This window comes from Artemia franciscana, chromosome 13 (genome assembly GCF_032884065.1).
Source record: "Artemia franciscana chromosome 13, ASM3288406v1, whole genome shotgun sequence".
In the NCBI taxonomy this organism is placed as follows: domain Eukaryota; kingdom Metazoa; phylum Arthropoda; class Branchiopoda; order Anostraca; family Artemiidae; genus Artemia; species Artemia franciscana.
The window spans coordinates 29,519,970-29,546,278 of record NC_088875.1 but is presented as its reverse complement, the minus strand read 5'-3'; the positions used below and the strand labels follow the sequence as shown (position 1 = coordinate 29,546,278).

Here is a 26,309-nt window from a genome sequence, read left to right as displayed (position 1 = left end):
TTTGGAAATACAACAAAATTTACAATAAAAATAAATTTGTATACAGGAACTGAACGTGCAACGCAAATAATTAAATATATCGGCCATAAGACAAACTAAACAAAGATTATAAACCCAATAATGTAACACAAAAAAAATTGGTGAAGAAAAAAACTGCTATTGCTTTCGTCTTCATACTTGTCTATACTTCAACGACCTAAAAAAGAAGCTTAAGTAAAATATAATACTAGTTAAAATTTTAACAAATCAATAATTAAAAACCAAAAGATATTTAGATATAGTATTGTTCAGGCAAAAGCAGACTTATATCCAAAACCAGCACTTAAAACGCGACAAGCATGCCTATTTTTAGGCATGTAATTTTAGGCCAGTAATCTTCACAAGAAGTCGAGCAGAGAAAATGAAAAATATAGGAAATAATAAGAGAAATCTTCATACTTGGAGGGGAAGCCTAGTTCTGTCTTTCTAAATACTAAATTTTCGTCGAGTTTCTTGCCATATTTATAGTTAACTGTCTTTGTACATAATAACTTTTCATCGAGGTTATTGTGGAATCATGTCCCTGTTCAAATGTCATTAGTCAAAGCGTGAAATAAAGCCAATGCGATGCTACTCCGAACAGAGATGATAATTGTTAATGCTCAGGTACACTGATTATGCAGGCATATCCAATCTCATGAATAAAAGTATAGCGAGTCGCAAAATATGCTAGGTACAATTATTCTGCGTATTATGAAGTAAGAATTATTTTCCGACTTCAAATTTTCAAATACTTTGCCCCCCCTCCCCTCCTATGTGCAAATATATTGCCCAAATTATATATTTCTATATATTCTGTCACTTGTCTTAAAACTAGATTTGAAACTATTATGTCAGGTAATCTGGGTGTCAGCAGCTCTCTGCGTCCGTTTACATTATCTTCATGAAACTAGACAACCAAATTTCACTAGAAAAAAAAAACAATAAGAAAAAAGTAAATGTAAGGAAAAAAAACTCGAGGGATTTTTTTGCAGTAAAAGAAAAGTAACTTTAAAGATAGCACTCAGGTAGGCAGAAAATTAACTTCAATGACAATATTAGCTAGAAAAACTTAGGCTACTAAATTAATTCATACACATCTGACCATCTTGCAAATGTATTTCCAAAAAAAGGCTCAGCGGAACACAGCCCAATGGAGAAAGGGATGCAGATTTGCCTGGTTATGCCCTCACTTATTTGTTTTGATTATACTTACTAGATGGCAATGAAATAACGGGAACAACCAGAATGAAACTTGTACTGTGTGGTTACTCTTGACCAAAGCCTTCTGTTTCTTCAATAGCATATGTTAGCTTTTCTACAAGTTGCTCGTAGCTTCGATAAGGGGGGAGATCTAGTCTGTTGAAACATGTGTGAGACTTGGGAAGCCAGGTCTCTTTGCCCACTCTTTCTATACAAAACCGCTGGGGTCCGTTGCTCCCTGAAATTGAATATCTCGTTAAAAGGAGTACTACATCAACAATACTAGGACTGTAGGGTATTAAGTTCAAGCTTTGAAGGGTCATACTTCCCTTGAAGTACATTCATTAGGTGGAAAAATTTAACGCTGAATTTATACAGAAAAAAATTGAGTTGAATCTAAAATATAGATTCTAGTAAGTAAAAACAGAGAAAAGCGCGCTTTATTTCTAAGACCTGACGTTTGACACGGTTTAGGCTTCGATTTATTAGATGCTTTTGATGCTAAGTTTATCTCAAAGACTAGAAAATATTTCTATTTTTGATGAAAAGAGCTATAAACCTCTAAATGAGCTCCCAAGGACACCTGAAAGAAAAATGGAATTGCTTTCCTTCATGTGACTGTCCTTGCAGTGACTTCTAATTTGTTTTACATGGACAAAAAGGTCATGACATATATATATATATATATATATATATATATATATATATATATATATATGTATATATATATATATATTTACATGAATATACAATACGACAATAAAAATTTGGTCCACAATATGCCCTAATATATTAATGCATGCGTGTTTGCTAAAAACCAATCAATCTCTCGAAAAAATTCCTTTAGAAGTACTTCGGAGAACAAATTCTGTAGTAGCCTATATTTTATTTGCTTGAATCATCTGTACGGTAAACCAGTGATACTCATGCCTCACGGGTGGAGCAAGGGTTATGCAGGAGCACGCAGTGACATATATAGGTATTTAGTTGGCGATGATCTAACAGCTGTGAAATCCAGTCTGGATAATACACTTTGTTATTGGGTTCTGGCAGCACGACATCTCATGGATAAAACCCAGCTATGTCAGAAATCACACCTGGATCATTTGCCAAAAGAATCAAAAAAAGTTCAGTTGATTGTCTATGTCTGGTATGAGGTGCAAATGGCAGGAACTTTAGAAGAGGAAAAACGTTAACACTAAAAAATTTTCATGCTCTTTCAGTGCCTCGCCGCTTATAGATTTGAATGGATGCCCTGTATCTCTTTGTGCACAAATCGTACAACCCATATACTGGATCAATGATGAAGCTTGGAAGCTTAGGCAAAAGCAAAAAACTTATAAGTACAACGGGTTGACTGGATCATCTATCAACAATCACTTGCCTTAAAATGCATATCAAGTTGTTTGCTCTGAACAGTCGGCTCATTCGACTAGTTTTCCATGGCACATACAGTATGCAAATTTATTTTTATAATAGAGTAAAGTGATCGTTACGTAAAAAAGTTTTCAACGACATCAAATTTTGGTTTTCTTGAACATTTATAAAATATGTTTTAGCGGTAAGAGTTTGAGTCGGTAAGTTCTTAGTGACATATTTACAAACGCGAACGAGTTGAATCATATTACTACCGCATTTTCTTCCATGGAAAACATGCGGGACTTTTTTTTTGCAACTATGTTATCTACTAGAATAAGATCAAATCTTCTAGATGTTTTGCAATCTTCCCAACAATTTCAGGTTTTGTGAAGGCTCGAAATCGAGTCTATAATCTTTCCCAACATCATATCTCTCACCAAGCATTTGAAAAACCTGAAATTATCTGATATCTTTTTTAAAAACTTAAACTGATGCCTCCCAGAACAAGTAGGGAAAGCACCAGAATATTCCCCTTAAGCAGGGGAAAGCACCAGAATATATCCATGTACCAGATCATGGGATTTCTAGTACAGTGTATGCAGTGCATCCGTATTTGAATAATGTCCCAATGTAACCTCCATTGCCTTCTCCTTCAACCTATTTCAGGATATTACTTGTTTTAAATAGGGGAAAGCGCCAGAATATGTCCATGTACCAAAACATGGGATTTCTGGTATAATGTTTGCAGTGAATATCAGTATTTGAGTTATGTCCCAATGTAACCTCCATTGCCTTTTCCTTCAACCTATTTCAGGTTATTATTTTCATCTTAAATAGGGGAAAGCACTAGAATATGTCCATGTATTGAAACATGAGATTTCTGGTATAGTGTATGCTGTGAATATCAGTATTTGAGTAATGCCCCAATGTCACCTCCATTGCCTTCTTCAACCCAGTTAAGGGGTATTACTTTCCGGTAACCCAACCTTACGGCAGCGGGAATTCAACGCGGGCCTCGTATTGCCAAGCAGAGCATCAGTACACTATGGATAGATTAAAAAGGAAGATGAAAATGTGGCTTTCACACATTCGGGCCACTATTGCTGCAAAAAGTCTCTAGCAGCAGTTGAAAGAATTGGCTTATTTTTCTTATCATTACGAAACAAAACAAAAAACTAAGAGTAAACTAAAGTGCCAGTAATTGAGTTATAAACTTGAAATACAAGTCGGAGCTTCAATGCTGTTTTAAAGTAAATGCTGCGACAACTGCTTTCTTCATGTCAGGTTAATTTCGCGGGAGAAAATTAGAAAAACAAATGGTATTGAAATCTCAGTAATGGATACATCCTGTATTGCTAAGAACAGAGGGGGACTTTGTAGCATACTCAAAATTAATTTACAACTATTACAGATTCTTGGTATGTAAAAATTGAATAAGCAATAGTAGTTTGCGCAGGTCCAAAGCATAATCATGGGGGATGATTAACATCTGGAATATTTCCTGGAAAGACGTGGATTTCATAACGCATAAAAATATACTTCTGGATCTAAAATCTGTAGTTTTTTTTCTGTATGACCTTTGAGTCAGCTTTAGAACCTCCCCACCCTGTGCGCAGATATGTTTAACAACAAGGCGCCAAAATAAATATAAGTTAACCATAAATCCCTCCCTTGAATGTTTATTCTTTCATCCGAATCTAACTTGGAATTCCGTCATAATCCATTCGAATATTCTGCTTTTAGCGATGCAGTCATCCCACCCAACTCTAAAATATGCATAGGTAATTAGCATTTGTACAATAAATAATAATCCAACGCAAAAATAGCATTGATGTATGCAAAATACCAATGAGAACTTATTGTCGCTCACTCAGAGAAATTACATACTAATTCGATTATCTAATCATGCAGCACCAATAGCATTCAAGCGAACATATAATCATGTAGCAATATGTTCGCATTCAAGCGAACATATTTGTCCAATATTTAACGGAAACAAAATTCAGATCCTAATTGATTGAGCCTTCAATATTCAATCCTTTCACTTTAGAAAAATCTAGGGAAACGAAAAAAAAAAGATTAATTTACAACTAATACAGATTCTTGGTATGTAAAAATTGAATAAGCAATAGTAGTTTGCGCAGGTCCAAAGCATAGCCATGGGGGATAATTAACATCTGGAATATTTCCTGGAAAGACGTGGATTTCATAACGCATAAAAATATACTTCTGGATCTAAAATCTGTAGTTTTTTCTGTATGACCTTTGAGTCAGCTTTAGAACCTCCCCACCCTGTGCGCAGATATGTGTAACAACAAGGCGCCAAAATAAATATAAGTTAACCATAAATCCCTCCCTTTAATGTTTATTCTTTCATCCGAATCTAACTTGGAATTCCGTCATAATCCATTCGAATATTCTGCTTTTAGCGATGCAGTCATCCCACCCAACTCTAAAATATGCATAGGTAATTAGCATTTGTACAATAAATAATAATCCAACGCAAAAATAGCATTGATGTATGCAAAATACCAATTAGAACTTATTGTCGCTCACTCAGAGAAATTACAAACTAATTCGATTATCTAATCATGCAGCACCAATAGCATTCAAGCGAACATATAATCATGTAGCAATATGTTCGCATTCAAGCGAACATATTTGTCCAATATTCAACAGAAACAAAATTCAGATCCTAATTGATTGAGCCTTCAATATTCAATCCTTTCACTTTAGAAAAATCTAGGGAAACGAAAAAAAAAAAAAAAATACAAACCCATAAGTTCTGCGAAACCTCCGACCGGAACGCGACAGGTACCACAGACAAACTGTAACAATCTGGCTCTTTTTTCATTATCCATAGCCTTCATGAACTGCCAAAACCACTGAACTTGTTTTGAATTCCTAGTATAATGTCGATAAACAGTGTGTTTCTGCCAATCCTCAACGTCAATCTCTTGCATGCCGACCAGCATCAGCTCAAGCTCACGTTCGTCAAAGTATTTCAGCCACTCAAGAGGCACAACTTCGCTGAAACCATCTAGCAAAGCTCGAGTTTGATCTTCAATTCCACGCGTCATTCGCCATTCGGTAAGGAGCCTTCAAAAACATATACAAAGTATAAGTGTCTTATTTTGTAACCGTAAAAAAAACATACAAACACAAAACAACATGCTATTCGAGACAATAGCTCAATTATACCCCGATTGGATATTTTTGTATTCAGTTCTGATGTTAAAATCAATAAAAATTTAGACTCTCAACATGGTGCATCACTGGCTTTTCACAACCTTCTTCTTACTGTACAAACACGGTGCAAGGGTAGTAAAGAAAAAGAAAAAGTCCAATGTACCGTTAGTCTTTCACCTAAGCAAGATAGATCTGTAGAATCTGGGCTTCAATGGAATCGACACCTGGCTTTGTGGTTCTATGACCTTAAACAAATTAAATACCCTCCATAAAATTTTCTATTGATGTTCATTATCACGATTGAGAATTTGTCACATATCCATTATCACAGAACTGAGAATTTATTTTTATCTGGGTAGTTTCGAATTATCTGTAGCAAGTAGAAGCTAAAAAGAAGTGGTTGTAAATCTTTATAAATTATCGAAAAAAAAAAATAGAAATTGGAAGAGTTTTTCTTTATATATTATTAAAATGAACCACATGATTTATAGAGGATTCATAATCATCTTTCCCATTAGATACATCTAGGTTAATTTTATATTTTACTAGAGTTAAATGAAAAAACAACAAGTTTTTTTTTTTTTTTTACTGAAAGTAAGGAGCGACATTAAAACTTAAAACAAACAGAAAGTATTTCGTATATGAAAGGGGATGTCCCCTCCTCAACGGCCCGCTCTTAACGTTAAAGTTTTTTATTGTTTAAAAAAAAACTTGTGAGAAAGAGTCGAACTTCAGCGTAAAGAGCAAGGCGTCGAGGAGCGGAAATGTAGCAAGAACAAACCCATTAAATAAAAAAATGCGTTGTCTCACATCCCGCATTATTTAAAAAGGATTATCTCTCACTTATGTATATAAGGCGTTTTGAAATCAGAGTCTTTAGGTTTCAGGATAAATTTGTGTAATTAATGTGTTTCTAATCAGAATAAATCGAAATAAAGGTGTCAAGCGGTTTTAGCTACTTAAAACATTGTGGGACCAGAGGTGAAAAATTGACCCAGTGTCAGTCTTGAACCCTTCCTTATCGACACTACGACAGCTAGGAACAAATCTCGTACCCTGTACTGGCAATCACAGATTAGTCAAATGTGCTACTATGGCTCAACTTTACCAGTAGATCCAGCAGGGCGGATAGCTTTAGTAGGTATCTTACCCTCAAAACACTTAAACTGCATACATTTGTTTACTATATATTAGCATTTTATTAACGAAACTGGAATCGTAGCTTACCATCCCTATTTGATTCCTATCTGAGTCTTGTACTATCATTTTTTTTTTAAATTCTCATTTGAACTTTCGTTTCTTTTGCCCATTAAAAAGTCGATATATTCGTGTGTAAGCAACAATGAGTAAACTCATACCGGTAGCTGAAGAGAAGGTGTAAGTGAGTCTTGCGAGAGGGGGTAGTACCTCTTCTCATAACCCATGCAGCGACGGTGTTACAAAATTTCAAAATAACAGAAAGGAAACGGATGAACACTGATGAACACTGGTGTTCAGTTTAATTTTTGAAAATTTTTCAGAAAACAGAAAAAAAGTTCAATGGTTCAAGCAATAGCATTATAATAAAACTGAAAGCCTCGAAAACTTTGAGTATTTTCATAAATTTCTTATAGTCGTCGGCCTAGTCAATATGGACTTAAATAGGAGAAATTCGTTAAAAGGATTTCTTAAAAAAGGAGCTCCTATCAATAGAATCTCAAATCCAAGGTAATTCTGGAAAGGGGTTGTCAAGGCCCCAAAATAACAAGGATAATACACTGTGCCACATTTAGTCACGCAGTTACTGAGAAGAGAGGCCACTACATCAGTTCATGTCATTTCATTGGTAAGTGTAGGAAACTTACACCTGTAATGGGGAAATAGTGGATGCAATAACAGTGGCAAGTAAAACAAACAAACTGCAATTCAAGATTCATTTTGGAATTTCGAAAGAATGTAATTCACTCTTATTTCACTTGCTACCTTTCTATTATTAGACGAATATTAATAAAGAGAGAAGAGAAGTAATTGAACAAGCAGAGACAAAGATGATTAAGAATGATACTGAGGGAATATAGATTCGTATGCATAATTTCTTCTCTTGAGTAGGTTGAGAGGGGCTTCAGAGGTTATGTAAAACTTTTAACAGATTTTCCAAGAGATTTTTGACAGCTAATTTGTGTCTCTAAATACTCTCAGACAATCTAGTGCAGGATCATAAAATTGTTGTCTCCTGAAGTATAACTGAAACAAGAAAGAATGTAAATAATAATTACATAATGTATTCTTCTTTATTCTCCTCAGTAACTCGAATCTGATCACCGTCTTCTTTAAGGTTATGCTGGGAGACTTGGCCGAGGACTTCGAAATCGGCTGAAAAATACAGCTCCAGGCCCACTTCTTCAATATTATTTTCCCTAATCCAAACTATAGAATTATAAAATTCTGGATCAATCGACTCCACGTCCTTAACATTTAACTTCTTGTTTAGCATCCTCTTGTAAAAGGGCAGCGTGAATCCAGAATATATAAATTTGCCATGATAGAGCGCCTAAGGATTCAAAATTAAAATAGAGAGCATAATTGCAAAAGTGATCGTTTAGCTTAACTGTAAAGCAGAATATGCGCATTAAATAATGAACAACTACTTTCTATAACTAATTCTTGTCAGCTGATATGAGAAATATCAACTAGTATTTTTACCGGAGAACTTTAAGAACATTCCAATATTCACTTGAGATAAAATCCCCAGAAGTTAAATAATACTAATATATATATTTTCAGTTACATGCCAAACTTATGACGGAAGTAGACGCCCTGATTTATACTTAGCAGCAATAAAATGTTTCGCAAAAAGCACAGTTACGTGATTAGTCCCCTTCTGTCTTATCATGTAATAAATGAATTAATTTGAGAAAGTAGTAAAAGAATCAGTCGAATAAGGTAATAAGTTACGAAATTATTATTTTATTAACAAATTAGGTTCACTATAAAAGAGAATTAACCAAGAAAAGAAAAAAAAAGTATTATTGAAATAAAAAAATAGACAGAAATTAATGAAAATGAGACCTATCATTCACGAGCGCCTTTAGTACTATGAAAAGGTTGTTTCACCAGGATTTAAATAGCATGATTCACTAGGATTTATGTCCTCGTTAGGGGATCCTAAATAAACTATGTTCTCCTCTTTATCTATATTCTTAAAAATTGTCCTTTGGTTTCCCAGCAGTGGAGGGGGACTTTACTTCTTCCTTCTGAACCCTACTTTGCGGCATCTATGTTATCACTGGTTCTTGATTGATAAAAAGTAGACAGTATTTTACTAAAGACAAAAAAACATTTTTTTCATCTGACCAATGTAGCGCAGGTACCGATCTCCTGATTCTCTGCATTCCGTCGGAAGTGCAAATCAGTGAATTTTACACAATGATCAGTGTATCTTACATTTTGGTTTAATGCTTTTGTCAGTAACAAACCGACAAAAATAAGATTCTGATGAATACACAGCACTCAAGGCCGCGTCCAGGGGGGCTATGTAGTTTGAACCCCCCTCCCAAAATGTTTGTCCGACTTGCAAAAACGTAACAAAAATGCATATAAAACATTTTGATACTTTCTTTGAAGTTTTTTATGTAAACCCTACTCACCCCGAAACAAATAAGTGCGTTTGGGGGCAAATCATCCAATGGTTTCTCATCCCAAGATTTCTCCAAGTACCAATTTAGAGCTGGGTCGACCCTGGCTGAGCTTAGAGAGTCAAAACACAGACTACTATTCAACCAAATAACCAGCGACACCAGGTCTGTTCTCACGGACAAAGGATTTCAAATCTAGCGCGCTAACCACTCAGGTAGGACGGCTCTTACTCAGCTTACTCAAATTTCACAAAGTAGACAGCAAGAAAATCAAAATTCGGGTCCTATCACTGGTCTTTAAAGGACATTTAAGTAAAACTATACAAGTAACAAAAGTACACAATACATTTTGATATTCCATTTGATCTTAGCACGATATCACAAAACACTTCGTATAAGATAGTTGCAAAATTTCGTTTTATAAAAACAAACACTATAAAAATGAGTGAAAATAAACCATTTTGTTTTAATATTGTCAACATTTTCATTATTACATCTAGTATGCATTTCGTTGATGAAAATACCTGAAAAAAATATCTCAACTTGGGCAGCAGCGGACTCGATTTCAGACACTTAAGTGAATCTCCGATTTACATTCGTCGCAAGTATTAGCAGTTTTTTTTTCTCACAAGACTATAAAACTTTACAGGAAGATTTAATCAAAAAAAAAAAAAATCATTGAAGAATGTAAAAATATTATCGTAAAAATATACTATAAAAATATTATATTAAATATTATTAAAAATATTATAAATTTAAGGAGGCAAATTTATTGGCTAGAGTAAAAAGAGTGATTTTTTTCTTTTTTTTATACCAGACCAAAAACAAAACTTTGTAGCTGCATTTAGGATGGGTAAGAATGAATATTTATTACAAAAAGAAGCAATATACCTTCCCCAAAAAGTTTTAACTATAGGATAAACTAAATATAAAAAGATTTAGCTTAAGAAAAATGACAACTGAATGTGAGCTAGCTCTCTTTAATACTTACCATAGCAATAAATCGTCCAATAAACTTAAAATAATGCAGATGATCCGGATTGACATGAGAGGCAGGATTGATTTGAAGTGAATAATTACTCTTGTTCGCATATTCAAAAAGGCAGTACATCGGGTTTAAAACTTCATGCGATAACAGCAAAAACCATTCTCTGAAAATAGAAACACTTTTTCAATGATAAAAATAATTATATGGCTAAAAGAAGAAAAATTAAATCCATAATTCATTCACTGAAATTTTTTAGTCTCTCAAATAATTATATAATCCTGAGCCATTGCAATTAATCAGTATTTATAAACAAATAGTACTAAAAGTTAATAATTTCTCATTTTGCAACTCTTGGATATGTAAAGCAGGCTTCAAAATGTTGCGGTTTTCAGAATAAAAATAGTTGCAATATAGACTAGAATGCCGTCCTAGCCGAGTGGGCTGGTGCGCTGGATTCGGGATCCTTTGTCTGAGAGGATGCGGGTTCGAATCCCAGTGTACTCAATTCATCAGTTTGGGACGGGGGTCAGTGGCGTGACTCTGTAAGCTTAGCCAAAGTCGACCCAGCTCTAAATGGGTACCTGGAGAAATCTGGGGAAGGTAAACAGGAAGGGTGTGCGAAAAACACAGGATGGCTGGCCCCAACCCCCCATTGCACTTCCTGGCTGAAGGGCCAAGAAACGGAGATCAGCACCGCCGGTACGGACTGTAAATTCTAATGCCGTATCCTTTATCCTTTAATATAGACTAGAAAGGTACCTGCATACAGTTTTTATCGGAGGGCAGGGGGATGGATTGCAAAAAAAAAAATCCAAAGGCAGGCTTTGCAACTAAGACATGAGAAAAAAGCGTCATTTTGCCAAAAATTTGCAGTTTCTTGCTTTTCCTAGACGAAAAGAAAATCAAACCATCTTCTAGGATTTAAATTCAAAGGCAAATGGAATTAAATTCAATTACATGGTAATAAATTTACGTTTATCAATTTACGGTAATCAATTACGGCACCATTTACAGGGCAGGGATTCCATAATGAATAATATTGCACATACAAAAAAGATTATAAAACGAACGAATTTCCATTAACGTTCGGAGTACAGAAGAATCTGGCTACTCTTACTCAAAAGGTCTTCACGTTACGAGATATAGATATTTCAGGAGCAAAAAACAAAGCTGAGATAAGATTTTTGAGTTTTATTATTATTTGGATAAGCTGGAATAACTGCTTAAGCTTTTGGAACAAGAATAGAATAGAATAGAATATATTTATTCACTACAATAGCCGGAGCTAGCATTAGCATGTCATGACAAAAATAATTTATACCTTCAAAAACACTCACAGGAAAATTTAAACAAACAATATATTAATCAAACATTAAATATTAGTCGCGTCAATATTATTAAAATGACGGGTAAAATATGGAACAAATGATTTGCGATATCTCTCAGTACTATATGCTGAGCAAGTCAGTAACTGTGGACAATTGTTTTTTATTTGTCGAAGTCTAGTAACTGGTCCTCCAGTTGGGGGGCTCGCAAAGTTGGGTAGTAGACGACAATGTGCTGGGGAATTTAAACAATTTAGTCCAAATCTATATGTTAAGCCATGTCTACGACTATCAAGTGAGTCCAAATTGAGTTGTTTCAGGGCATCTTCGTAAGTTGAGTAGTTTTGTCCAAGTATAATTTTTACAGCTCTTTTTTGTATTGTCTCAAGTCTATCTGTTTGATCTTTTGTCAATCCCGGATGCCAAGCAGGGCATGCATACTCAAGAGAAGGTCTAACATAGCTGCAGTATACAGACTTTAAAACCTCAGTTGGTGTACCAAATCTTTTTAGGTTGGAAAATGAATGTAAAAGCGAGGCGCCTTTTTTAGTCAGATAGTCAACGTGCGAATTCCATCTTAAATCATCGTCCAAAAGAATCCCAAGTATTTTAACAGTTTTCTTTGTTGGCAGTATGGAATTATGAGAAGAGTGGTTGTTACCCTTTAGGAAGGAAAATGTCATATAAGAGCTCTTAGTTTCACTGACCGCCAGTTTTACCTTTCCTAATTCAGCTTTTAGATCATGATAGATTTTGATCAAGTCAGACTGTTCAGTAGTCGGAGGGCTTAGTCGCAGTGATAAAACAGTTAAATCATCAGCAAATTTAAAACGCTCACGTATTGTTGTTAAAATACGGTTAAAAACAATAAGAAAAGAAAGCGGGCCTAATTTAGTCCCTTGTGGCGAACCACAAAAAATATTTACAAATTCAGATGGCTCATGATCAGGAAGTTGGACACACTGAGATCTTTCAAAAAGAAAACTAGCTAGCATTCGTACAACAAATGGACGGGCACCCATAGCCTTTGCTTCTTCCACAACTACATTATGATCAAGACTATCAAAAGCCTTAACTATGTCTGCAAATAATGCTTCAACATAGGCCCCATTATTCTCTAAGTGCTTAAGGATAGTATCCAATAATGCAACCAAATAATGAACAGTACTATGCCCGGATCTAAATCCAAATTGTTGGGGATCAATATTATCATTTATGTCCTCAAATAAACAATCAAAAATAAAACTTTCAAATACTTTTGAGAGAGCTGGAGTTTTCGAAATCGGCCTCATCTCGGTTATATCTTTAGGTGCCTTGCATTTGGGGATTGGCGTTACATATGCCTGTTTAAAAATACATGGGAAAACACCATCAATAAAATGGTCATAACATGAGTTAAACAAGAGCTAAGAGCTCATATGGCACTTGTGACGAGGTCGGAAGAGCCAAGACCTCATATGGTATGAGCTCTAGCAAAATTCTAAGAATCAATAGATTGATTTAAAAGGAAAACCAGAGGCTTAATGCCGGTCGGGATTTAAAATAAAAGCTCTGAGTCACGAGGTTCTTCTAATTATCAAAATTCAGTAAGATCCGATCACCCACTCGCAAGTTAAAAATACTTCAATTTTTTTTAATTTTTCCTCTCCCTTCAGCCCCCCAGATGTTCGAATCGGGGAGAACGACTTTATCAAGTCAATTTACACAGCTCCTTGACACGCCTACCAATTTTCATCGTCCTAGCACGTCCAGAAGCACCAAACTCGCCAAAGCACTGAACCCCACTGTCTAACTCCCCCAAAGAGAGCGAATCCAGTGTAGTTACGTCAATCACGTATCTACGACATTTATAAGCATTTCCAAGATTTCTGGTTTCCCCCCTCCAGCTCCCCCCAATGTCAACAGATCTGGTCGGGATTTGAAATAAGAGCTCTGAGATATGAGTTCCTTCTAAATATCAAATTTCATTAAGATCCGGTGACCTGTTCTTAAGTTAAAAATACCTCAATTTTTCTTACTTTTCCAAATTAACAACCCCCAACTCCCTCAAAGAGAACGGATCCGTACCAATTATGTCAGTCTCGTATCTATAACTTGTGCTTATTCTTCCCATCAAGTTTCATCCCGATATCTCCACTCTAAGCGTTTTCCAAGATTTCCGGTTTCCAAGATTTCTTATGTCCCCCTCCAACCCTCTTTGTCCCCGGATCCGATTCGAATTGAAAATGGAGCATCTGAGACATAAGATTCTTCTATATATCAAGTTTCATTGAGATCCTATCTCCCATTCGTTAGATACCTCGACTTCACGTTTTCCAAGAATTCCGACTTCAACCTCCAACTACCTTCAATACCACCGGATCTGGTCGGGATTTAAAATAAGATTCTGAGACACGATATTCTTCCAAACTTCAAATTTCATTAAGATCCGATCACTCCTTCGTAAGTTAAAAATATCTCCTTTTTCTAATTTGTTCAGAATTAAACCCCCCCCCCAACTCCCCCAAAGAGAGCGAATTCGTCCCGGTTATGTCAATCACGTATCTAGGACTTGTGCTTATTTTTCCCACTAAGTTTCATCCCGATCCCTCCACTTTAAGCGTTTTCCAAGATTTTAGGTTCCCATCCCCCTCGATTCCCCCAATGTCACCGGATCCAGTCGGGAGTCAAAATAAGAGCTCTGAGACACGATATCCTTCCAAACTTCAAATTTCATTAAGATCCGATCACTCCTTCGTGAGTTAGAAATACCTCATTTTTCTATTTTTTCCGAATTAACCGGCCCCCCACACCACCCCCCAGATGGTTAAATCGGGAAAACAACTATTTCTAACTTAATCTGGTCCGGTCCCTGATACGCCTGCCAAGTTTCATCGTCTAACTTGCCTGGAAGTGCCTGAAGTAGCAAACCCGGGACAGACAGACCGACAGAATTTGCGATCGCTATATGTCACTTAATTAATACCAAGTGCCATAAAAATACCCTTAAATTTAAAAGTTGAATTTTCCAGCTGCAACTACAAGCGAGAGGGAGAGAGAGGTATAAGAATTTTTGAAGAAAAGAAATTGTAATTGCCATGGAACATGATCCTCCACAGCAAAATTAATTCGATGAATCGAACCAGTAGAGCACGTTTATTTTAGGCGGATGGAGCATAAATCTCAATTTCACGTGCCCCCTTCTAAATTGTCATGGCCCTATTCCTATGCAGAATCATTAGGCAACAAAACTTATAGTCGTTGCCAAGTTCCAAGTTGCCATTTCCTTCTTTGAAAAAGAAATTATTTACATACCTGAAATAATTAATCTATATGTTTTTTTTTTAAATTAACAACAAGATCTTTAGACAATATTTCACGCCACATACCGACAGTAATGGCTATTTCCTATTTTTGCTCGTCAATACGAAAGTGGCATTTTTTACTATCTCTTTGTTCTCCAGTTCCTTTAATTTTGTTGCTTTTTCTTGAGCACTGTAGTTTACATTTTCGTCCAAATTCATGGTAACAAGCGGAAGAGAGTCAAATGTCAATTCTAATTTTTAGATTTACCTGGCAACACCTCCATAGTCCAAACCTTCTTCTCCACGGAAGATTATGTATAAACGTCTTCTTAGCTCATAGGCCGGCAGCCTCATGATTTGATGAAAGGAATCTTCGAATAAAGTCTGCCTTGACACTGTCAATTTGATATGTGACGGAAGGGCATTACTTGTGCATAAATACCTAAACTGGGATAATTTCCATCGAAAACTTCTTTCATAGGCTTGTGGTACACCATAAGCACCTTTTAATCTAGAAAAATAATACTATAATAAAAGTAAACAGAAACTCGCGACATTGAATCAATATCCTGACTACTAATTTCAAAAAAGTTGTTATTGTTAAAAGCGCTAAGCCACTAGCATTATCGTAAAAAGGGGTTAGCGTATTGGCGAAGGTAGCCCACACTTAACACGATAACGAAGAAATCTTACTTATTGGCTACTGTGACAGGCTAGCATCTATAGCCTATAATCACCTACGAAAATTCAGCGTGTGAATCCCCAATATTCCAGCATTTCCTGTCTCTAAGAATGCCGCAATTAAGCTTGTGATTTAAGAGAAAAATACAACCAATGAAAGCATAACTTAATTAAAACGACAATAAACAGATTCAAAATCACGTTCCACAGATAATCAGAGAACTTGGGAAGTAAAGTGAGTCACACAGAAAGATTAAATTTTTAGTAACTTAGTCAGGTGGGATAGGAATACGGCACTATACTCTGTAGTCCCAATTGACAGTCTGCTTTCAGTTTCACAGCCCTTCAACCAAGAAGTGCAAAGTAGAACGGCTTTTAAAAAAGAGCGTTGGGGGACAGCCGTCAGTATGTTAGTCAGCTGTCTAAATAACTATTATGAAAAACCAGACGATCCAATATTATTTCAAAGCCGATCTAAAAGGACCAAGGATTTAAAGAAGAGGTGAAAGAATATTTATCTAACACTCAAGTGGGTCTCCCCACGAGGCCCAACAAAGGTATCTAAAAAAAGAATGAATCTTCACCGTCAAAAAAAGGAAACAGAAAATTAGTATGAAAGATAAGAAACAACGTGGCCTCATTCATAAAACTGTAAAGTAATTAAAAATAATAATATTACAGTTAAAATATTGCTAGTTTTGCATATGAATTAATTACATCATTTAGACATACAATACACATAAGGGTCGAGGTTTACTTTATATGGATCACATCCAGTGGGATGGATTTGAAAAATCCACCACAAAAAAATAAAGTTTAAAAATGCACTTTTACCCCCCTAGTCCTCACACTCCGTCCAGAGGAAAACGCCCCTCAAGACCTGAGGGAGTCTACTTGACCTGTATGCACCTATAGGATAGCTAATTTTTTAAACATATCATTCGAGAAATATCTATAGATTTATGGAAACTTTTGGGTCAGGATGTCAAAACTCAAACTTCTCTCATGGTGACTTCTCCGCTAGTGGATATTCATTAAATTAATTTATTAAACTGCATATAGACCCTAATTGTTTTATGTGAAAAGTTTTTCGGACATGAAAAATTAAAATTGAGGAAGAAATCCGTATTTAAATCGCTGATTTTCGCACCAACCTTAACCAATTTTTTTTTTTTTATTAAATCTTCCAATAGAAAATTTTTAACTTCGCTGAAAGAAGCGAAGATATTTCACTTTGTTTTTAGTAAATCCACCGATTTTGTCTATTTTTTAAAAAGTTTTCAAAATTCTAGTGCGAATTAGATTTTACATTAAATATACGTATAAATACACACACACACATATATATATATATATATATATATATATATATATATATATATATATATATATATATATATATATATATATATATATATATATATATATATATATATATATATATATATATATATATATAATATATATATATATATATATATATATATATATATATATATATATATATATATATATATATATATATATATATATATATGAGTGAGGCGTTGAATCCCAGGCATGAAAAGTCGATTTGATAGACAAACGGATAATTTTGCATTATTTTACTATTAATCTGACCCTACACGATCGTGAAAGGTGCTTTTATTTTGTACAGCTTCGAAACTACCCCTATCATGAAAAAGGATGATAACATGATTTTAGGTTGCATCACCAATTGGGAATATTTTTAGCTACACTGTGAAACAAGCCATTATGCAAATGGTCAAATAGTGATCCAACCTGAGATAAAACTCTTCCTACAGAATACAAGAATACTATACGGTAGTACATGTAAAACTTCTTATCTAGTCTCTATTAATTAAAAAAAAAACTCTTTCCGCAAAATAAGTTTTTCAAGGAAAACTAAAGAACTCCGTCAAACCAAAAATTAGCAAAAACAGAATCAAATGATCTACTAGGCGTAGAACTACCACCAATCAGTATCAATAAATAAAAGAAACCAAGAACGAACAGAAATTATAATAGATAACCGAATCAAAACTCAAAACGAGCAAAAATTAACATGATTAGGGCTCATAGTCCCTATGCCTTCTCAAGGCCATAATATAATTTGCACTTTACCGAAAAAAACACAAATGAATGTGCATTGTCAGTTTAATATGCATATGCTTATATTTATTCTTTAAAATCTTAATAATTTTTGATTTATGAAAATTATAAAAGTGAACTTCTTTAAACAAAGGCCTTCCTTATACACCTCGTGTCCTTACAATCACGAAATTAAATGTAGAGACTCCCGACACAAAATTCCTGAAGTAGAAAGATCAGGACAAGACATGAAAAGACAAATTTTTAGGCTTTTATCTAATTTTCTCATTAGGTCTTTTGGGACCTTCAAATGGGATTTGAAAAATCTAATGTCATACCCCAGATGAGTTCAACCCTTGGAGAAGGAGAACCGGATAATTGATCCTTAAAAGAGGGAGGGGAGTCACGTAACATCCATACTGATGCCAAAATGGAAGCACGGCTCTGCTACGTGATTTTAATCTTCCTGAGGAGCCGGATGTTCCTGAGAATCAACAGTTTCAGATACCACGTGGGGCCGAAAACGCCTGGTCCTGCTGCAAGTACAAGTAAGAAGTTGAAATTCACAAAAAGGCTGCAAGCTTCAGCCAATGCACATTATTATCCAGAATTGATACTATCTTTATTTCTGCGAAGCGTATTCTTTCTATATATTTGTACATTATGCCCTTTTTCTTTTTTTTACCCAGCTTTTTCTTTTGTTGCTTCTGTTAGCGAGGGGGGGGGGTTACAATTTGCTTAACTATCAAAAAAAAATTTATATCCATTTCTGTAACGTTTTTACGAATCGAACAAAAGTTTCGGGGGGAGGGTTCAAACCCGGCAACCCTCCCCTTGGATAACGACCTTGACTACTACTGTAGCGTCCAACGCAATTTTTTCCCCTTTGAGAAGGTTTTTTATTTTTCAATTCACTAATAGGAAGTGTATGCAATATGTGTAAAACTGAATATTGAAGAATTTGACGGGTAGCTTACCCTCTGGCTGCATTCGGTCTTGGATCTTCAAATGTGGTATTTTTGCTGACATGATCAACAAAGTATCGGACACCATCTTCAGTTAACCTCATTTCCCATCCATCCGGAAGAGCTTCTTCCTGGATTTGCCCTTGAGTTCGCGGATCTTCCCACTGTGTTGTCCGATTTTTGTGATTGACAAAATAAACACGTCCATTAGTTTCCGTTCGCTTTTCCCAACCTTCCGGAAGAGGATCTTCGTCTTCAGCTGCTCCATTCCCCTGGATATAATAAAACAAAAGATTATATGAGCATGAAATAAAATAAAAGCACAAGCTGCTGTATTTGAACACGAATGAAACAAAATAGAGCGGGTATTTGTTTTACATTGAGTTTTATAAGTGAAATGTTGGTGAGAACATTTCTCTTACTACGCTATCTCAGTATTTTTACCTTATTAATTTTCTGTCCCCATTATTACAACAATAAGAAACCTATTCCTGGACTAATCTCACATTATACTCCTTTGTTTTCAAACTAGGAAAAATGTGGTAATTTTTTAATTTGCAGTAGCGACGATTTTTTTTTACATTTTTACCAATATTTTCTAGTCTGTTTAGAACAGATGAATAGTATCCAGTGGCAGTCCTAGGCCTGGGCAGGAGAAGCGCCCCATCCCCATTTTTCCGACATCTGATAAAAAATTCTTTTTCTTTTATATTTTTACCCTACTATTAAGATAGCTTCCCCCCTCCACATTATGAGGCCTAAAACCACTTCTGATTGTATCATCAAAAATAAGATCCGGCAATATTTTTCAGCATTGAAAACGATATATTATAAAAAAAAGGAATAAAAAGAAAAACCGGATAAATAAACACGTCAGCACAAAACAATTAAGGATGTCATAACATTAAGGATGGTGGATCTGGTGCGTCATAACTAATCTGAATTTTTCATCAAGTTGAACAGATTGTAAAGATAGCAGCTCAAAGAACTTCACAAAAAAAATATTTCATGACAAAGTCACATTTATATTTAATTAAACTCTAAAAATTTTTATCGCTCTGACCTTCTTTTAAGGATAAGAAATGTGTCCCATTTATTATTGATCAAATCCTTAGAGCGGTTGTTTTCTTGGCTTCCTTCAACGGCAATTCACGAGAACTGACTGTTTAATGAGAAGAGCTTTCGGACGAAATGGTCTTTTTTCTTGTTATCTGGACAAAGCGGGTCTGCTTTTACAAGTTTTTTCTTCTTTCTGACACATTGCAAGTTAGCAAAAATACAGAACTTTCATGTGCCATCTATCTAACTAAAAAAAACTACGGACGCGAAATACTTTAACTAACTTCTGTCACATCCCACCTGAGGAGGCAAGCAGCAGTCATCAACCAAGACATAATCCAGAACCACTATTTTTATTGCAATATGCCTATATAAGAAAAAATATATCCCAATAGTCCGACTAGCTCGGATAGACCCCGAATAGGAGTTTTTCTGTTCTTTTAAAATTACTTATGAAGGCTGGAGAAAGCTTTAGCGTAATTAGGAATGACTGAGCTGAGGAGAATGCCATTAATTATCTAGGGAAGGTGCTTCTGTTGAAGAAATACCAAAATAACAGGACTTCGGCTTTAGTAATAACTTCAAAATTTAAAGCTAGTATCAAATTAATGGGAAAAATATATAGGTTCATTTCTTGTCTAAGATTTCACTTCCAAGGGTTTTAAAGCCTCTATTTTTCTTGTTTTGCTTTTGTTTACTTCAGTTTTAGTGCATTCTCTCTCATATTATTTTATTAACAATTTGTTTGTCAATGTTTCCACACTACCACCCTTTTTTTTCTTTCTTTTTCGGTCAGCATATAAAGTTTCGCCTATATGACAGGACTAGTACAATCACTGATATTATCGTCATTGCATGAACAGGTTAATTCGCGCTTCGTTATGAATTTATCCTTAATAATTTCCTGAAATCTTCCATCAGTTCTGTTTAGCTTATTATAAATTCTTTTGTAAATCCTATTTATCAAATAATTTGGCTGAAACCATTCTTAAAAATACTTATAAAACTTTCTCCGCTTGGGGAGATGTTGTGATTCGCAGCAAGACCATAGTTTATCAATAAATTTCCTCGTTTTAGTTTTAAAACTCTTTCATATAAGATAGAAGAAAAAAAATTATGCAGGAGAGTATAATTCTACCTCATCCAAAAATTTCAAGCGATATATCCAACTTCTTAATAGCTTTAAGTCCGTGCTCTATAGATCTCAAAACTACCTTAAAATATGATCCGTCCATAATATCATGTATGTTATCAAGCAGTTCGTGGTAACGAACTGTAGTAAGGAGCGACCCGGCTCAATAGTAACCATAACTATAAAAAAAAAACGAAATTTTGATACCAATAGTTACATCAAAAGAATCGTATTTTCATGCTGATTTTAAATATATAAGTTTCATCAAGTTTAGTTTTACCCATCAAAAGTTACGAGCCTGAGAATATTTGCCTTATTTTTGAAAAAGGGGAAAACACTATCTAAATGTCAAATAATATTAATGAAAATCACACCATCAGATTCAGCTTATCAGAGAGCTCTACTGTGGAGATTTCAAGCTACTGTAGGGTTACGCGGGAGGATCTTTCCATGGAGGAATTTCTTGTGGGGAATGGATTTTTTCCCGGAGGGAAAAAAGGATTTCATAACATTATTTAAAAAATGATCAGCAATTACATAAATAAATAAGTTTTTTTTAACTTAAAGTAAGGAGCAACATTAAAACTTAACACGAAAAGAAAATATTACCTATTTAAGCGGAGTTGCTTTTCCTCAATAGCTCGCTCTCACGTTAAACTTGTTTTTTTACTTTTAAAAGAGTTTATTATTTGAAATAAACAGCCTTTGTGATTCAGCAGTCATTCTTAAATAACTGGAACAAAAATCAAACTTAGGTTATTATAAGGTTATTATTAGTTTAAAAAAATGAAATTGATATGCAAATCCAGTTTTAATTCTTCATGTATGGTGAGTAAAAATTGACTGTATTAATTCAAAAACGTTCAGACATAAAAAAAAACAAAAAAAAAAAAAAAACAAGCCACAACTGCAAGTAAGGAGCGACATTCAAACTTAAAATGAACTGAAATTATTCCATATATGAAAGGGATTGTCCCCTCCTCAACACCCCGCTCTTTACGCTAAAGTTTTTATTGTTTTAAAAAGTAGAGTTGTGAGAAAGAGTCAAACATTACCATAAGAGCAGGGCGTTGAGGAGGGGACAATCCCTTTCATACACAGAATAATTTCTGTTTAATATCGCTTCTTACTTGCAGTTAAAAAAAACTTGTTCTTTTTTATTTAATGAGAAACTAAATCGATAGAATGCGAAGGATCTTCTTAACTGGGTTCCAAAACCTAATCAGTTGATTTTCCGTTAGCACATTATATTACCTTAGATGAAGGATAAACACATATTACTCAGACCAAAGGAAAGGGAAAATACCAAAGGGTTATATACACAAGGCCATATCAAAGCGTTATGGAAAGGGAAAAAAAATCTATTGTTGAGGAGTTCAGTGGCAAAAGGAGTGAACTATCCTTCTAGTAGAGTGGATCCGATGGCTGGTATTCCCATTTCTAATAGTCTGCCAAGTATGCGTCAGCATTCTGTCTCCGATATTAGTACAAAAATCCAGATCAATTATGCCAAGATTTTTGTAAACCGAGGCAAATATAACAGACGTACTCCTAACAAACTTTTTTCCGCTTTCTGTAACCATTCTGCCCATTGTTCTTTATTTTTTTTTCTATATTCTTAAAAACAGTAAACTGAATTGAACTCAGATATACCATTTAAAATTTTGCAGTTTTCTTCTTTATCTTTCACCCTAAACAAAAACCGGTTTCTCAAAAAAAGTTTGGCCATTTCCAATAAGGTTTAGGTTAGACGTTAGGGCATAAGGTTTTGCTTATGCTGTAGATTAGGATAGTCAGATAAACGTTTTAGGGGACTCTCGGGAAATGTGTGCATATTTATCCCTCACCATCGTCTTAGCTGATTTTTTCGTTGATTATGAATTTTTTCTCTTCGTTTTCTTTTATATTATTATTACTTCACCTTTGTACTCTTTTTGTATGTATGGGTTATAAATAAATTAAAAAGCCCCAATGGGTAATTCAATGTTCACATTTACAGTCTTTCAATCCAAAAACATTGATATATGCAAAGTCAGTGTTTTAGAATACACACCCTGGACAAAGGATCAGCTGCTTCTTACAGAGACGGCTTTAAATAACAGTTAATCAATGACTTATTCATTCTGTCAACTTAATTTAACATTTTTAGCCAGTCCTAAGAGTATTGTTGTTTTTCAAATTCTTTTCATGTCTTGTCCTGTTTTCATTTTTTTTTTGCCCTAAAATTTAAGTTCGGCCCTTTGGAGCTTGAGATAGCAATTTTTTAAAACAAATATCTTATGTTCCGTTGTCTAACGATGTGTTTGTGGGCTAAGTGTATGAAAAAAAAAATTTACCTGTGGATATAGAAACCTTTGATTACCCTGGGTTACAATATGACCTCTTTGACCTTGCCAATGTTGAAAATCTTGGAGCCTTTGGGTTGTTGGTCTCTGCCAAGTAGTACTTCGCGTATTGTGGTCCACATAATACGCCCTTCCTCTGTTATCAAAGCGCATTTCCCACCTAAACAGAAGAAAAAAAACATTTTTAGAGTCTCAAAATAAAACATTTTTTATAAATAAACCTTTACAGGTTCACACAAAACAGAAGAAAAACAATACAATCATAAAACACATTTATAAAAGAGTGAAACAAGAAGACTGGGCCTCTTCTGATAACCAAAGGAATTGATACCAACAATGTTTTCGCTAAAAATTTGTCCTATCTATCAACACATGTGTCTATTACACCTGTCAATCTAACTATAACCACATAGAAAATTACAATTCATGCTGCATATTTGCCAATACCGTGTCAATGTATGGACGGTGTTGGTTTTTAAAAACTAGTGGGAAGAAGACTTATTGCTCAAAGGAGGAGTGATTTTCATTCCGTCCAAATAACTATAAAAAAGTTTTAATTATATTAAATTTGAAGTTTTCTACTTTGTTTGCTCTGACAAAATAATTAATCAACTAATATTAGTAATAAAATTTATCTTTATTTAATTTTACTGTTTAAGTTTATCTTTACTTAATTTTTTACTGTTTATTAAAGTTCTCTCAATTGTACTTTATTAAACAGTAAAAAACTTTAGCGTAAAGAGCGGGGCATTGAGAAGGGAACATCCCCTTTCATACACGGAGTAATTTCTGCTCGTTTTAAGTTTTAATGTCGCTCCTTACTTTCAGTTTAAAAAAAAACTATTTTTTTTTATTTAATGTGTCATAGGATCAATACGTCATTTCAAATAGATTAATGTTCATTTTAATTTAATTTATATATTCATTTCAAATAGACGTTAGGGAAAAGGTAATATCCTTAGTTTAATAAAGGACCTTTCAATGATTTTCTTAAACGGTAAATAAATTCATTATTTTTCATTCGTTCCTCTAGGTTACCTTAAAGGATGGAAAGATTCTATGATGTAATTTCATTTTTAATTTTGGACAGGACAGATCAAACAGTTTTTGGTAACAGAAGTAGTAAGGAACGACCCGGCTCAATAGTAACCATAACTCTAAAAAATGGAGTTTTGATACCAATAGCTAAATCAAAAGAATCGCATTTTAATGGTGATATTAGATATATAAGTTTCATCAAGTTTAATCTTACCCATCAGAAGTTACGAACCTGAGAAAATTTGTCTTATTTTAGAAAATAGGGGGAAACAGCCCCGAAAATCACACCATCAGATTCACCGTATCAGAGAACCCTGTTGTAGAAGTTTCAAGCTTCTATCTACAAAAATGTGGAATTTTGTATTTTTTGCCAGAAGGCAGATCACGGATGCGTGTTTATTTGTTTGTTTGCTTTTTTGTTGTTTTTTTTTCCCAGGGGTGATCGTATCGACCCAGTGGTCCAAGAATCCTGCAAGAGTGCTTATTCTAACGGAATTGAAAAGTTCTAGTGCCCTTTTTAAGTGACCACAAAAATTGGAGGGCACCTAGGCTCCCTCCCACGCTAATTATTTTCCCAAAGTCACCGGATCAAAATTCTGAGATAGCCATTTTATTCAGCGTTGTCAAAAAACCTTATAACTATGTCTTTGGGTATGACTTACTCCCCCACAGTCCCCGTGGGAGGGGCCACAAGTTACAAACTTTGACCAGTGCTTACATATAGTAATGGTTATTTAGAAGTGAACAGACGTTTCCTGGGGGATTTTTAGGTTGGGAGGGGGAGGGGGTTGAGAAGAGGCATTATTTAATATTCTAGCATTATTTAAAAAAAAAACAATGAAAAAATAAATATGAAAATTTTTTTCAACTGAAAGTAAGGAGAAGCATTAATACTTAAAACGAACAGAAATTATTGCGCATATGATGGGCTCACCTCCTCATAATACCTCGCTCTTTACGCTAAAGCATTTTAGTAATTTTAACTATTTATTCTACGGCTTTTGTGATTCAGGGGTCATTCTTAAGAAATTGGGACAAAATTTAAGATTTAGTGTAAAGAGCGAGGCACTGACGAGGGGGTGAACCCCTTCATATACGCAATAAAAACATGAGAATATAGAAGTTCGTTACGTAAGCTAATTTGTAAGTTACGTATATCTTTTACTAATAATAACATTCGTAAAAAATCAAAAGTTCTAGTTGCCTTTTTAAGTAACCAAAAAATCGGAGGGCAACTAGGCTTCCTCCCCCGCTCCTTTTTTTCTCAAAATCATTCGATCAAAACTATGAGAAGGCCAATCACCCAAAAAAATAAATATGCAAATTTCGTTTTAATTATTCATCTGCGGAGAGCCAAAATCAAAACATGCACTGATTCAAAAACGTTCAGAAATTAAATTAAAAAAAAAACAAGTTTTTTAACGGAAAGTAAGGAGCGACATTAAAAATTAAAACGAACAGAAATTACTTCGTATATGATAGAGGCTGCTTCCTCATCAACGCCCCGCTCTTTACGCTAAAGTTTTTTTTACTGTTTTGAAAAGTAGAGTTAAGAGAAAGAGTCAAACTTTAGCGTAAAGAGTGGGGCGTTGATGAGGAAACAGCCCCTTTCATATACAAAGTAATTTCTGTTGGTTTTAAGTTTTAATATCGCTCCTTACTTTCCGTTAAAAAAACTTGTTTTTTTATTTAATCACATAAAAGGAAGAGCCATATTGGTTAAAACGATGTACGTTTACCCTAGTAAAATCCTGTAAAATGTCAACATTTTAAGAGATCCCATTTCAATTTTTTATTCTTTCATATTGAAATCCATAAACGAAAAGATAAATACTTGGGACACGCCTAAAAAGACACCCAACCCATCTTGCCAACAATCCCCCAAACATTGCAAAACAACACCTTTGCAATAGGTGACATCTGCGGAAGTTGCAAATTCAAAGTCACCATTTTGTCTTAAATGGTGGGACCTGAAATTCAGGTAAACTCTCAAAAATATTTTGTGAACTTCTGTGAAC

The 26,309-nt window shown here is 34.6% G+C and overlaps 1 protein-coding gene across 1 annotated transcript in view; it reads right to left on the bottom strand.

The window, feature by feature from the left end:
* The window catches only part of LOC136034775 (E3 ubiquitin-protein ligase Su(dx)-like), a 67,087-nt gene continuing 40,778 nt past the window's right edge, over positions 1-26,309 (bottom strand). Inside the window, exons 7-14 of the mRNA XM_065716187.1 lie at positions 23,245-23,413; positions 18,730-18,989; positions 15,249-15,491; positions 10,375-10,534; positions 8,025-8,299; positions 5,357-5,679; positions 1,235-1,459; positions 1-196 (exon numbers count right to left, since the gene is read on the bottom strand). Coding sequence (XP_065572259.1) covers positions 1,287-1,459; positions 5,357-5,679; positions 8,025-8,299; positions 10,375-10,534; positions 15,249-15,491; positions 18,730-18,989; positions 23,245-23,413 — 1,603 coding nt within the window. The 3' untranslated portion in view covers positions 1-196; positions 1,235-1,286. The remainder of the gene's footprint in view (positions 197-1,234; positions 1,460-5,356; positions 5,680-8,024; positions 8,300-10,374; positions 10,535-15,248; positions 15,492-18,729; positions 18,990-23,244; positions 23,414-26,309) is intronic.